Source organism: Patagioenas fasciata, chromosome 23 (assembly GCF_037038585.1).
Source record: "Patagioenas fasciata isolate bPatFas1 chromosome 23, bPatFas1.hap1, whole genome shotgun sequence".
NCBI lineage: Eukaryota > Metazoa > Chordata > Aves > Columbiformes > Columbidae > Patagioenas > Patagioenas fasciata.
This window is the reverse complement of record NC_092542.1, coordinates 5,294,835-5,307,798: the sequence shown is the minus strand read 5'-3', so window position 1 is coordinate 5,307,798 and position 12,964 is coordinate 5,294,835. Positions and strand designations below refer to the sequence as shown.

The window sequence follows — 12,964 nt, the reverse complement described above, 5'->3', positions numbered from 1 at the left end:
AAAAGCATTAAGATGAGGAAGGGTTGCCTTCCGCAAGAGAGGAGGAAAAGATTAGTGGAACAGGCTGCAAAATAAAGATGGAAAAGATTAAGCTGAGTCCCCACCAAGTAGGTGAGAACAGTCTTGGAGGCCAGAGCAGGAGCTGGGTCAGCCCACGTGGCAGAGACCGGCTCCTCGTGGAGAGCGAGCGGATCCTTGGGTTGGGCCGTGTCCTTAGTAAACCCATCAGGTCCTGCAGTTTTCCCGAGGGATTGGTGTAAATGTTCACACTACAGAACCTGAAACAGAGAGAGATTTCAGCCCACCAGCACTTCTACAACAGAGAATTTCCAAGTGCGTTTTCCTGATGTGGTATCAAATATTCCAACTGATCACATTTCCAGCCTTTCCCAAAGAGAGAGGATTTCTCCCCGTTTTAGGGAAGCCCCCAGTGCCAGGAGAGACCCTTCCTCTGGTTTTCCCTTTTCCACTCCTGCCTGGTGTCCAGTCTGCATCCCTTTGGGACCACCCGGCAGCTTCTCTGGAGTTAACACCCTTCAGCTGGTTGCAGATCATTACGTGTTCCCTTTATTCAGAACTTAGCCAGGCTCAGCAGTTTCTAAACGCAGCATTTTTCGGAGGCAGCCTCTGATTTTGGACGCTTTACACTGTGTCAAATCAGGTGCCCAGAAATGGAGACACCACAGAATCCGGGGTCACTCTGGAAAACTCTGTCCACAGGCTCCTGCCTTCCCATCATTTTGTTGCCTTGGGTTTGATCTCCGTGTGGCTCCTCGGTGTCATCATAGAATCATTTTGGTTGGAAAAGACCCCCAAGATCATGGAGTCCAACCATTCCCCCACCCCTGTCCCTGCCCCATGTCCTGAGAACCTCATGTCCGTCTGTCCAACCCTCCAGGGATGGTGACTCCAGCACTGCCCTGGGCAGCCTGTTCCAATGCCCCACAGCCCTTTGGGGAAGAAATTGTTCCCCAGATCCAATTTAAACCTCCTCTGGTGCAACTTGAGGCCGTTTCCTCGTCTGCTCACGGGGCCACGCAGCATCACTGAGTGTGGATATAAAGCCTGCTGTGTCCAGGGCCTGATATCTCCTTGACTGGTTATCTTAGCAAGCCTAAAGCAAACCGATAACGCAGGGCAGGAGGTGTAGGGACTCAGAGGATGTATAGCCTGTCCTGGGCCGCCCTGGTATTTGTCGTATAGCTTTTGACAGCAGAGAGCAGCGAGGTGCAGCAGCCAGGTTCTGGGGCAATGTTTTGTTGTGAAACTTGGCTGCTCCCCTCCCTGGTGCTCTCACCCCCTTCTCTATCAAAGCGGTATCTCTCTTATCACTTCTCTACCCACCCAACTGTGTCCTCCCCCAGCCCCCCAACCTAAAATCCGAAGGCCTGATGGCACAGATTGAAGGCCCTAATTGCACTTCCCTTTCCAAAGCCGCCTTCGTTTATCATAAAGGGTGCACATTTCCCCTGCTACAGTTTCCACGGCCAGAGGCCCTGAGGGCCAGCTCAGAAATGGAGGGAATTAATTACATTTTTTTAACTCCCCTTCTTTTAAAGTATGGGAGAGAGTGATGAAACGTCCCGGGGGGGGACAGGGAACAGGGGGGAGCCACAGAGATGAGGGTGAGGAGGGAGGCAGCAGCAGGAGGCAAGGGGGGGTGGCTCTTTCATCCAGGAGGATCTTTGTGCATTAACCTTGGTCTCCCCAACACATGGGCACCCCTACCTCCTCTCCCCCACGACAAATGACCTTTGGAAGGGGTGGAAGCAAGATCGAAGACTCCTCGCACCGTGGCTTTTATTGACTTAGCCCAAAGTGCGAGCCCACGCCACGCCTGTGACTGATTTGGGACAGCGAGCAAAGGGAAAGGAGATGGAGAAAGGCAGAGAGACAACCGGTGAGAGGGAGGGGAAAGGGAAGGCTGTCAGTCACTGTGATGGACACGGAGCAGATTTCCCTCCAGATAAAACCTTACAGATGTGAAGTGGGTATTGATTTTTAGTTAGTGATGATAATGCACCAAGAAGTAATAAATTATAAGAAAGCAAGGTCAAAAAGAAAAGGTAAAAGGACTTTGCATTCTTGAGGAGGGGATTTCTCCAGCTGCCCCAGACTTTCCGAAGTTCAAAAGTTGCCTGGAAAATGAGTTTATCCAGCTGAAACAAGAAGGCAGATAACGCAGGGCTGCCGAGGGTGGGGGGCTCGTGTAGGGTTATCTGTGCTGGGTGGCTGCATAGCAGGGAGGGAATAGAAACCTCCGGTTCGCACTTGTTATTCCTGACACCTCCGTGTGTGCCGGGGTGGGGAGGATGGGATGCTGTCCTCTCATAAACCTGTGCAAACAGAGTTTCGGGGGGAGCCCAACCCCAAATTGCTCTCAGTGTGCCTGGAAAAGGCAGAGACTTCCCACAGTCAGCCTTGCTGAAGAGGGAACAGAGACTTTTGAGGTTCAGCTGAGCCCCAAACCTCTCTCAGGGTTCATCTGGCAGCCACCCTGGCTCCCCAGGAGCCTCCAGCATCTCCAGTACGGTTCCGTATCCATTCACCCCCCTGGCATTGTCCTGATGAAATACCGGTATCCTGATGTTTCACTATGGATTTCCAGAGGGAAATTCAGCCTGTCTTTTTCAGAAAGGGGTCTTAGGATGGGATGAATTGTCCTTCAGAAGTGTCACTTTCTCTGTAGAGGGATTCTAGAGGATTAGCAGAGACTAGAAACTTAACTTTGCATGGCTAAGGTTAGTTGAGTCCTAGCTTAAGTGACTTGCACAAGCCCTTGTGAGTCAGTAGCAGAGCTGGGATTAGAAATCAGTCCTGATTCTGACTGATTAAAGCCAATTACTGTCTTTAGTGGGATTTGTGCAAGTGTCTTCTCCGGTCTCAGCTCCTCTGAATCTGAAGAGTGTGAATCTGGGTTTCATTTACCAACGTTGCTTTACATCCCCCTTTCTTTTTAAAAGGGCCTTAGCGGAAGTGTTAATATGACTTCTGCTTGCTTTAAGAGCCTTTTATTTTCTCTGAGTAATATAAAGCAGCTGACTCTTTTGGGGAGATGGCCAGGAGGGAGAGCACCAGAAAACCTTCTGCTCCATGAGTGCTTCCAGTTGCCCTTTGTTTTGTAGCTCACAGTTTCTTTTCTGCACCTGCAGGCAGCACTACCAGACCCAGACAGCTCAGGAAGGGAGAGACCAAACGGTCCAGCTTTGCGCTGCCCGAACTGGTGTGGTTTTTGCGCCTGCAAGAAGGATGTTTATTGTTTTAACCATCCGGTTCTGCTTGCAAATGAAATTCAATGACGTCTCGTGGCTGCTGTATACGCGAGTGTCCCGGAGATCCGTCAGGGCACGGAGGTGCAGGGTGTAACACCTACAGATAAAGTGATGTTGAAGCTGTGAGGTCTGAATGCAGCCGGCGGGATCGAGGGGCATAGAAGGCGAATTCGGAGCTGAGCCAGAGCAAAGTTCGTGACCCGGCTTAGTGGAAGGTTACAAATAACTTTGCAGCTGGAAAACCAGGCTGCAGCGCTGTGATTTCCCCACTGCATAAGCCTTGAGGCAGAGAGGTTTACGTTACATCCACACAGAAAAGCATGACAACCCTATTCTCATATTAATCCACTCTGTCTTGCATATTTAAATGCAATTTCCTTTCTTCATCCCCCTGTCTTTCAGTCTTTGGGCTGTCAATGGGGCAGGGAGTTCCACGGGCACATTTTGCACAGCGTTATGGCCAAACAGCTTCATCTAGATAACTCGGGGCTTAATCGCTGTGATTAAACTGTGCCTGGAGAGTCTGGAGAGCTGGAGGTAGTTTAGGCTCTGTCTGGAGCACCGCCTGTCCTGCAGTGTAGAAACAGCTAAGCTGGGTTTAGCTTTCGGGGACTAGTAGCAAACTCCAAGCTCAATGCAGTAGGAGAGGGTGGCCGAACAGTGTCTGAGCTCTGTGCTGCCACCACTGCGCTGCTTGTCCGAAGCTGTTTTAGAGCTGGTTCCAGTGTCTCTGTACTTCACGGCAGACTAAGTGATTGGGGTTAGATTGATTTTCCAGGCTTTTTAACTAACTCCCTCCCCAGAGCCTCCCCATGAGTGTCCAGCCACCCTTGCTCCCAAACTCCCCTCCCAGCCAAATCTCAGGCCGGCTGAACCAGGAGGTGGCATCGCATCAAGAGAAAAAGCATCTTTGCAGAGCTCCCGAGTCCTTCCGAGGGGAGGAGAAGCTTTAGAAAGCCAAAGCCTAGCTGGTTATTCAGCCTAAGCCCCCGTTCCAGCAGGAAGGTGAAGGAGGAGGGGACGCGGAAGGTGTCGGGGTGAGCGGGAAGGGGACACGCCGCTCTATACCACCCCCCTTGTGTCCTTCCAGAGAATGTATCCTCCACACAATAGCTCACCAGGCCGCTGCTGGGGGATAAAGGGCTCATTTTACCACTTGCCAGGCTCCAAATATTTCCAATTTGCCACTTTAATTGATGTCAATAAGGTTATGCTAAATTCGGAGATTTTCAAGCCGCTCGGCATCTGAGCGCTGGCCTGGCCCCCCGAGGTGACTGCCTGTCCCCTCTCCCCCCGCTGTCCCCAGCCTGCGGCGCTGCCGACATCAACCGAGAGCCATCGGGAGTTCCCTTCCTTCCTTCCCTCGCCACGGCCTCGCTTCTGCAAACTCTTTACACTCTTTGCTTGGCAGCCCGGGGGTAATTTTGCTGATTGCAGAAGGCAATTGCATTAAAACGCTAGTTTTAGGCCCTTGTGTGAAGGCTTGAGGGCAGTGGTTTACCCCAAGCTCACCCGCAGGAACAAATCTGGCATTTTTGCTGCAAAAGATCTTAAAAAAAAAACCAAAACCCAACAAAGATCATAAGTTCATCTGTTTCAGGTCTCAAAGCAGGAAGATCACTTGTGTGCAAATTTAATTACATTTTTAAACCAAGCACTATACTGAAAGGAGCTGAACCAGGACCTATTATCCTTTAACGTTTGAGGGTAAAGAGAACTTTGGCATTTCAGTCCCTAAAGTGGAATCTGTGTCAGAGGCAGAAGGGGTTTGTGTCTGCTTTCACTAGGGACCTTTGCAAGCCAAGCCGCATTCAGGCTTCCAAAGAAAGGGGCTGTATTCAGCATCCCTTGTGGAAAATATGGATTTTTGCTCCCTGTCTTGTGGGCGAGGGTGCCTCGTATAGGAAGGGAGGGGGTGCTGGTTCAGTGCGTGTCGAGCAGGTTTCTCCCGGGTTTATTCCTCTCTCCAGCATTCATTTGGAACAGCACAGCTGACGTTGGCAGGTCAGCAAAGAAACACCAAAAATCGAATGTGCTGTGAAGGAACCTCTCAATTACCCCTATTAAGGTCTTTCAAATAAAGCGTTAGACACCGAGCAGCCAACTGTGGGGTGTGTCTGTTATTATTTGGTGGAAGCAGGCCTTCATTCTCCAGCCTGTGTTGATATTGTATATTATACATAGAGATGAACGATATACGCAGCCTGTTTCTCCCTGGTATGCATGAAGACAGCTGCACGTGTGCCCTTTCTCCTCCAGCCGTTGACGTGTGGCCTCCTGTGTTTCTCCAGGTGATGAGCATCCTGAGCAACCCCAGCGGGGTTCCTCCTCAACCCCAGGCTGACTTCTCCATCTCTCCCCTTCACGGTGGTTTGGACACCACCAACTCCATCTCTGCCAGCTGCAGCCAGCGGAGCGACTCCATCAAATCCGTGGACAGCCTCCCGACTTCCCAGTCCTACTGTCCTCCCACCTACAGCACCACCAGTTACAGCGTGGACCCAGTGGCTGGCTACCAGTATGGACAGTACGGACAAAGTAAGTGCACTGGTTGTATGCCCCTTGCGTAGAAGAGAGGGAGGGGATGGAGAAGGTATGGATATTGGAAGGGATTCCTATGGAAATCTGGCCATCTAGAGAGAAAAAGCAGACCTGCTCACCAGACACAGATGGAGATTGCTCTGCACAGCCTCCCCAGCACCATTGTAGTCCGATTCTAAAGTCCCGATTAAAATATTTTAGTTTACCTATACTTACATTTCTATATGGAAAAGGACAACTTGCAGACCTCTCTCTGTCCCCATTTCCAATTCTCACTTCTCCAAAAGTCCTACACCTCATTCATCCTGCTCTGCCAGAGGGAAACTGGAGTTTTAGTGCCATCCCTTAGTAATACAGAACTGTTACATATGTGTCATTTCTGCCCTCTGCCAGGTAAGGTCACATTGAGAGATTTTGCGACAAAACATGTTAAACCAGTGCCTGTCAACTGGGCCGTGGTTCTGTGAGGGCTGAAGTGAGGCTGGAATTATAATCCCAAACCCAAACCTCAGACCTGAAAGGCGGAGGGACCCTGGGAGGGTCTGTTTCTCCTCCAGAATGGGTCACAAACACACCAGTGAGCCTGGCAAAGGGCTCACCTGCCGGTGTTAAACGAATAATAAGTGTGGTGTTGTGAGAGAGTGATCCGTGGAGGGTTAAAGGTGCATCCTCTTCCTCCGGGAGCACTCCTGCTTGCCCACAGCTTGTCCTCAGTGACCTTTCCTTCCATTTGGCTGTGGCTTTTTATTCCCCTCTCCGTCACAGCCCTTTAATGTCTTTAACTTCTCCAGCTAAATGAGAACCGGCTGTGGCGGCAGACGGGATCAATAGCAGCTTCCCCCCACCCCTCCTTTTTTTGTTTTTCGGGAGTTTGATCTGTGACCCCTTGACCTTCCCTTCGCTTCTGGATGTGAGGCTGGACACACGTGCTATTGATAAAAATCTTAAACAAATTCCAATACCATGTATTTCCAATAAAGATTCCCTTGGGCAAGACGTTAGTCACACCCATGTGTGTAAAAAGTAAAATCAGGCGGACGAGCTAAGTTTTCTGAGAGAGAGAGAGAGACCAGCAAAGGAGGAGGAAAGAGAAAGAAGGGTTTGTATTGGTTTGCTGCAGGAATTTTTACTTGGGCCTCTCCTTATGCTGATGAAAACCCGCTCACACGGCCCTATTTATGATGCTTTATTTGCCCCAACTTTCCTGATTTCTGTTGCACGGTTCCCTGTTTCCTGCTGGACACCTATTTAATTTACAAGTCCAGTTTAGAGCCCGCTGGGCTGGGTTCAGAACAGGAGTGTTTTCCTGTTACTAGTCATGAGAGTCCAGGCTGCTTCTTATAATGAGCCCCATTTATAATAATGTCTGTGTGAGGAAACAGTTTTCATTGGTAATTAGTCCTGTTAGAGCAATCACTTACATGAAGTTGACCTTGATAGAACACCATTTTTCCTTGTCTTTCTCAGTGCATTTTGTATTTAGCAGATACTTTTAATTCCTCCTGCTTTTTAATTCTTTTCAAATGCTGTTTAAATGCTGATCAGTGTGAGGTGACCTCCACAAGATCATTATCTAGTGATGTTCAGTTCAAATAATATTTTTCCTCTTTCTACGATGCAGCAAAAAAGTATCAAAACTCTTTCTAGTGAACGCTGTAATATAATAAAAATGGGGGGTTGCTATGGTGCGGGCAGGCTCTGTATAGCAGGGGATGTAACCAGGACTTGTAGCTTTGATAGGCTTTGGAGAACCTCCCTCTGCCCACTTCTCTGTTTTAGAAACACAAATCCAGACATACTTTCTCTCTCACATAAGCAAATAAACACCCAGAGTACTTTGGGTAAGTTTCTGGTTTTATTTTGACTTCCACTGTATTAAACCAACAAACCACCTCTTCGGCTCCTGGCATGGGATGCCCTGATGCCTTTGAACTCTTCCCGTTGGCACAAAAAGCAATAGTGGGAGTTTAGCGTGGTTTTTTTGGAAGGATGGACTGCCATCACTTGTCCATTTTGCTGGGTGCTGCCCAGGGCAGGATGACCAGTCACCCCCGTCCTTTCCCAGACACCCACCTGAACTGACACAGGTGACAACAGGACAGAAGCACAACCACACAGAGAGGAGGCAATCCCCTCGTGACCTCTCAAAGACATTATTTAATGTGGCTCCATGAAATATCAGGGGACCGAGTTGCTAAAGTCTGGACAAGAACCATAGTGTGGGGTCTCACCCTGTATATATATATTTATATTTTGAAGCTAGAGACACTACAACACAAGGTGACAGAGCCCAGTGCTCGAGTTGAGCCGCCGCAGGATTGTCCCCAAGGACACACGTGCCACATCCACTTGCCTAAAATCGGCTCCTTCCAGGCAGAAGCCCTGTTGCCCCGCAGACCTCGCTCTGGCCCCGCAGAGCTCACCCCGCGCTCATCCTGCTCCTTTCCAGCGCCTGTGCTGGCCCAGCCGGCGAGGAGCAGAGATGCCAGATTAATGTGGTCCTTGCGGTTCCCAAAGGCCGGAGCTGTGTTAATGATGCCGGTGATGGAACGCAGAAGCGTGAAAGGAATTCTAATAGATATGACAAGTCTAATAAGAATTTGTGTCTGGAAGGGACCTCCTCTGGGGCAGACGTCTGACAAGACGTTGATGGCTGAAATTTGTTTACTCATTGGCACCGATTGTAGATCTCCTGCCAGCTCCTTATTAATCTAATTTGAGACATTAAAGCTAGTGAAAGGGAGAGACTTTGACTGAAGCTCAGCTAATGAGCAATGTCACCATCCTGCCCCGCTCCTCTTCCCCCTCAGACCGCGGGGCAGTCAGGCGAGCTGGGATGCAGGTTCATGCATCGCTTCAGGAGTTGTGGCTGCGGTTCTCACCCAGACGGAGATCGGTTTCCCCGAGGAAGGGTGGATGCAGGCTGGCAGCAGAGCTCGCACACGTGAGTCAGCGTGCAGCGGATGAGTCAGATTTGAGCCCTGTCCAAACGGGGTGAGCGTCCGCTGAAATCTCTGGGATTGTTTCCACCAGCGTCACTGAGCGCAGGAGTTGACTTTGCCACCGTGAGATGACGATACGGGGAGGTGAGGCTGGAAGGCTTATCCCGCTGCCTTTCTGCTCAGGCTTGGCTTCGGGCAGCTCCCTCAGAAACACCGTTTTCCATGGCAGAAGTAGGATTTTAGCTCTTTGCGGGAGGTTCACGGAGAGATTGGAGGGACCGCAGCAGCACAGGCAGCACGGCCCAGATGTGTTCACCCAGCAGCAATGTTTTCTCAGGTGTTTCTGGCAGTTTGAACCCTTTCCTAGGAGCACAGTGGGGCTCTCGTGTCTGTGACAACCACTGCCATACTCTTTATAAGAGTCAGTCCATTGGGCCTGTTGATTACACACCCTGTGGTGCCGAGTGCCTTATTTCCACTGAATGCTAACCCTCAGGTTGTGCTGTTTTCTCACCCTCCCGTTTCTTTTCCCCCTCCTCTTCAGCCGCTGTTGATTACTTGGCCAAGAACGTGAGTCTGTCTACACAGCGTAGGATGAAGCTGGGAGAACATTCAGCCGTTCTGGGCCTCCTACCAGTAGAGACGGGCCAAGCTTACTGAAGAGTCCGCCTGTGCCAACAACCCACTCCAGCAACTTGGTACCACTGGAGAAAACACCACCAGCCTTCCAGGGATCCACCTGCACCCGGACCCGACTCCTTCCCAGTTCCCTTCCACCTCGCACCAACTTGAAGGAGATGGGAAAGATGGGAAGGGCTCTCCAAGTACCCAGCTGCTCCCAGAGCACTCATCTCAGAGGCAAGCTTGGCTTCTGGGACCTGACTTCTCCTCTGGCCAGAGACAACGGGTTGGGTACATTTATTAACCCCAAATTCATGCCCTCCCTCTAATCTACCTGGCCGTGGCATTTTGCCCACACTTAAGGACTTATTGATCTAGGTAGTTGGCATAGTGAAAGCCAAATTGATCTTTTTTCCTCTGTACAAAAAAAAACGTTTCATTTTGTTTCTTTTTCTTTCCATTGCTGTAAATTTGGTGAATGTTGTATAGGAAGGAATAACCAAGCTGATCATTAATGGTGATACAGTTCGGGACCACAGAAGACCTATGGACCAAATATAAGAACTTGTTTAAAAAAAAATAACCACAAATACAAACAAAACCAGAAAAACATATGTGAAAGTGACAGCAAGTTTCCCCACCCCGCTCTCCCCTTCCTTTCTCACTGATGGCTTCCCAAAGCAGGGCCAAACAGGCCAGACCGCTGCTAAGCAGGGGCAGGATTTAAGTCCGTCCAGCCTGGGACTTTTGGAAAGTGTAAATGTAAATTTGCTGCATGAGGACTGGAGATGATGGGCACAGGCACGAGCAACATTTACTTTTCCTGGTAGGGACCAATTTAGACCTGATTATCACTGAGAAGACAGGAGATGCGATAGCGAGCGCTGGCCTTGCACACAAAGAGGAAAGGGATCGGGTACACCCTGTCGTGTCGGAGCTTTTACCCATCCAGTCGAGAAGGGTGAGGACTGTCAGTGGCTCTTCTTTCCTTCCGCTGGAGAGAAGCAAAGCCGAGAGAGGGATGAGTCTGAGGGGTTGGTTAGCGCCGGCTCGGAGGGGTCGGGATTCAAAGCCAGGTTCTTCTGCAAGGAAAGTGCCACCTGAAAGAAAACGGTGCTTGTTCTGAAGGTGCTTTCCCACAGCTGCCTCTCGCCAAGGGATGTATGTGGCTGTGGAGTCAGAGGGGAGGTGACCTGAAGAGTCCTTCTAACAGCAGCTAGGGAGGAAAGGTGCTCTGAGCCACAGTATTACACCTATTTATACTGCAGGAGAAGTTTTACCTTACCCACAGCATTCCTCATCCTCGAGCTTCCAGGAGAAATGCCCCTGTCCATCCTCCCAGCTCTTCCCTCACCCCTCTCATTTTATGTACAATTCAATCTCTCAGTCCCTTCCCTCTGCTTTCCATTTTGGGGGTGGATCCCGTCTCTCTCTAAGCCAGATCATGTTCTCTGGATTTATCACCCCACTTTCCTGTAGCAACCAGCGCTCTCGCTTCTGTACCGGCTCACAATTCTCATCACATTGTTGGGATCAAAGCAGCCAACAACAAGAGGTTATTGCTAAATCACGACCCACATGGGTTTTTGAATAGTTTCCCTTTTGCGTGTGGTGATGATTCTTGATGATTCTTAAGCAGATGTCTAATATTACAGACTTTTGTTTCCCCTCACCTTCCAGTGCAGTGAGGGCACGATTCAAGAACGTGCTGAAGTTGGATCTGGAGAGGACAAGGAACGCTGTCCATGAATAACAACCCCGATGCACAGAATCTGTGCCAGCCAGCGGCTGGTGTGTAAAGTCCGATGGCGACAAGCAGTGCTTAAAGTCATCTACAGACTGTTAGGGTTTATAATACACTTATTATTTTATATACCTGCTTTAGGAGAACGAATATCTGCTTTTTTCCACTGGTGGTAACAGAGAATGGCGTGGTCGGATGGGTTCTGGTCTCACGTGTGCTCCTAGGTAGTTAAAGGAGACACTTCTCTTGTGCTCTCTTCTGTTGCTGCTTCCGTTCTTCTCAAATAATTTCATCTTGGTTTTGCAGCTGAAATAACACTTTTCTGGGGAACTATCCCCTGCTTTGCCCCAGTATCATATATCGTATATCCTGAGCCACCCAGCTGCTTTCTCCTGAGCCGTGTGGACAAGTACCTGTTCCAAAGCAGAGCTGTGCTCCTTGCATTGCTCAGCTTCCCACCAGAGCCACATATGGCTTCCATCAGCTTTGCTTTACGGCTGAGCCGGAGCCTGCTTGACGTTCCTAAAAGCAAATTAATACACCAGCTTGGCTCCTCTGCCTCTCACACAGTCATACAGGCTTCTGTGCATCCAGAGGCTGTATTGCTATCGTTCATGTTCCTGAAATCACAGCTCAGCCTCTGCTTGTCCAGCTGTACCACACGTGAAGCTTCCCTCTGGTTGCGATCTGGTTGGATCAGGAAGCTTTGGAAGCACTTGATGCTTCCATTCCTCGCCTCCTTTCTCAGGGCACCTGCAGCTGGATGAGCAGGTGGGGCCAAAGGTACCGATATCCTTGAGGTGACTGAAAAGCCAAGATCCCTTGGACCGGTTGCGTTTTCTGGAGTGCTCTCCCTGCTTAGTGCCAGTGTGAGATCTCAGAAAGCAACAGAAGATGCTGGTTTATGTTGTTTACGCTTTAGAGCTGATCTAAGGAAGGAATCTCTTCTGAATTCCAGTCCGGGCTTAAACATCATTCCCAACACCAGTAACCTGCAGCCACACTTGAACTGGGAAATTAGGGACTGAAGCATCTGTTTTAATTTGCTCCTGTACCTCAGTATCATCCTGAGCCAACTGCTAAAACAACAGAGCTCATTATTTTCTTACTTACCACACTTAATAGTGTTTTAGAGGCCAAATACCAATAATCACCCAGCCTTCAAATCTACATCCTCCTTGCCCTGGGGGTTTATAGATGGTGATTATTGCCCCAGACAGTCGCAACCCCTTCTTTATACTGAAATTTCTGACCAAATGCATTCCTAACTGCCCGCTAAACTAGAAGGGAAGTTTCAGTTTGTCGTGAGAATCGCTTGTCTGCTCTTGGTGCTCGCAAAGCCCCGTCAGCTCTTATCTCCCGCCGTTATCTTACCTGCTCTCCCGTGCGTGCTTCCACATCTCCCCAGCATCCCTCAACCATGGGCCTCACGGACCCCAAAACCACAAGCTATTCAGAACAGGGAGCACTGTAGAAACCTATTTGCCAATTACCTTCACCAGAAAGTCCGTGAACAGCCGGGCACTGCTGTAAATAGAGTTCTTAGAGGAATTGGAAAAACGCCCCGTGCTAGCGCAAATAGCTGTTCTCTGACCTTTCCCTCGTGGTCGCACTTTGTACATTAGTTGGAAATTGGTCATGTGCTGTATGTTTATAGAAAGTTGACATTTTTTTATACTAAAAACACAGTGAGTGCCGTGCTAGTTAAAAAAAAGAAGAAAAAAAAAGGGGGGGAGGGAATGAACTGTAGAAATTTGCCTATCGTGTGTTTTCAAAATACATTCCAGAACCTTTGGGGTGGGATGGGTTTGATTTGGGGAGGTTTTTTTATTTTCTTTTATTTT

The 12,964-nt window shown here is 49.5% G+C and overlaps 1 protein-coding gene and 1 long non-coding RNA gene across 15 annotated transcripts in view; one reads left to right on the top strand and one right to left on the bottom strand.

Annotated features, from left to right (window-relative positions):
• Nucleotides 1–9,431, top strand: part of PAX7 (paired box 7) — a 96,637-nt gene extending 87,206 nt beyond the window's left edge. For 7 of the 13 annotated variants that reach the window (XM_071798295.1, XM_071798294.1, XM_071798297.1 and 4 more), the window contains 2 exons: nt 5,564–5,810; nt 8,624–8,893. In XM_071798295.1, coding sequence (XP_071654396.1) covers nt 5,564–5,810; nt 8,624–8,811 — 435 coding nt within the window. In that variant the 3' untranslated portion in view covers nt 8,812–8,893. Of the gene's footprint in view, nt 1–5,563; nt 5,811–8,623; nt 8,894–9,299 lie in introns of those variants that run through there. The other 6 variants (XM_071798301.1, XM_071798303.1, XM_065855299.2 and 3 more) reach the window with 2 other exon arrangements.
• On the bottom strand, nt 7,656–12,747 carry LOC139825489 (uncharacterized). 2 transcript variants are annotated; one of them, XR_011735562.1, is made up of 2 exons: nt 12,495–12,747; nt 7,656–10,476 (listed from the first exon to the last, which is right to left on the bottom strand). It is a non-coding gene; the product is annotated as an uncharacterized lncRNA (long non-coding RNA). The 2 variants fall into 2 exon arrangements; XR_011735561.1 differs by having other exon boundaries at nt 12,614–12,747.
• Nucleotides 12,748–12,964: the final 217 nt, after the last annotated feature.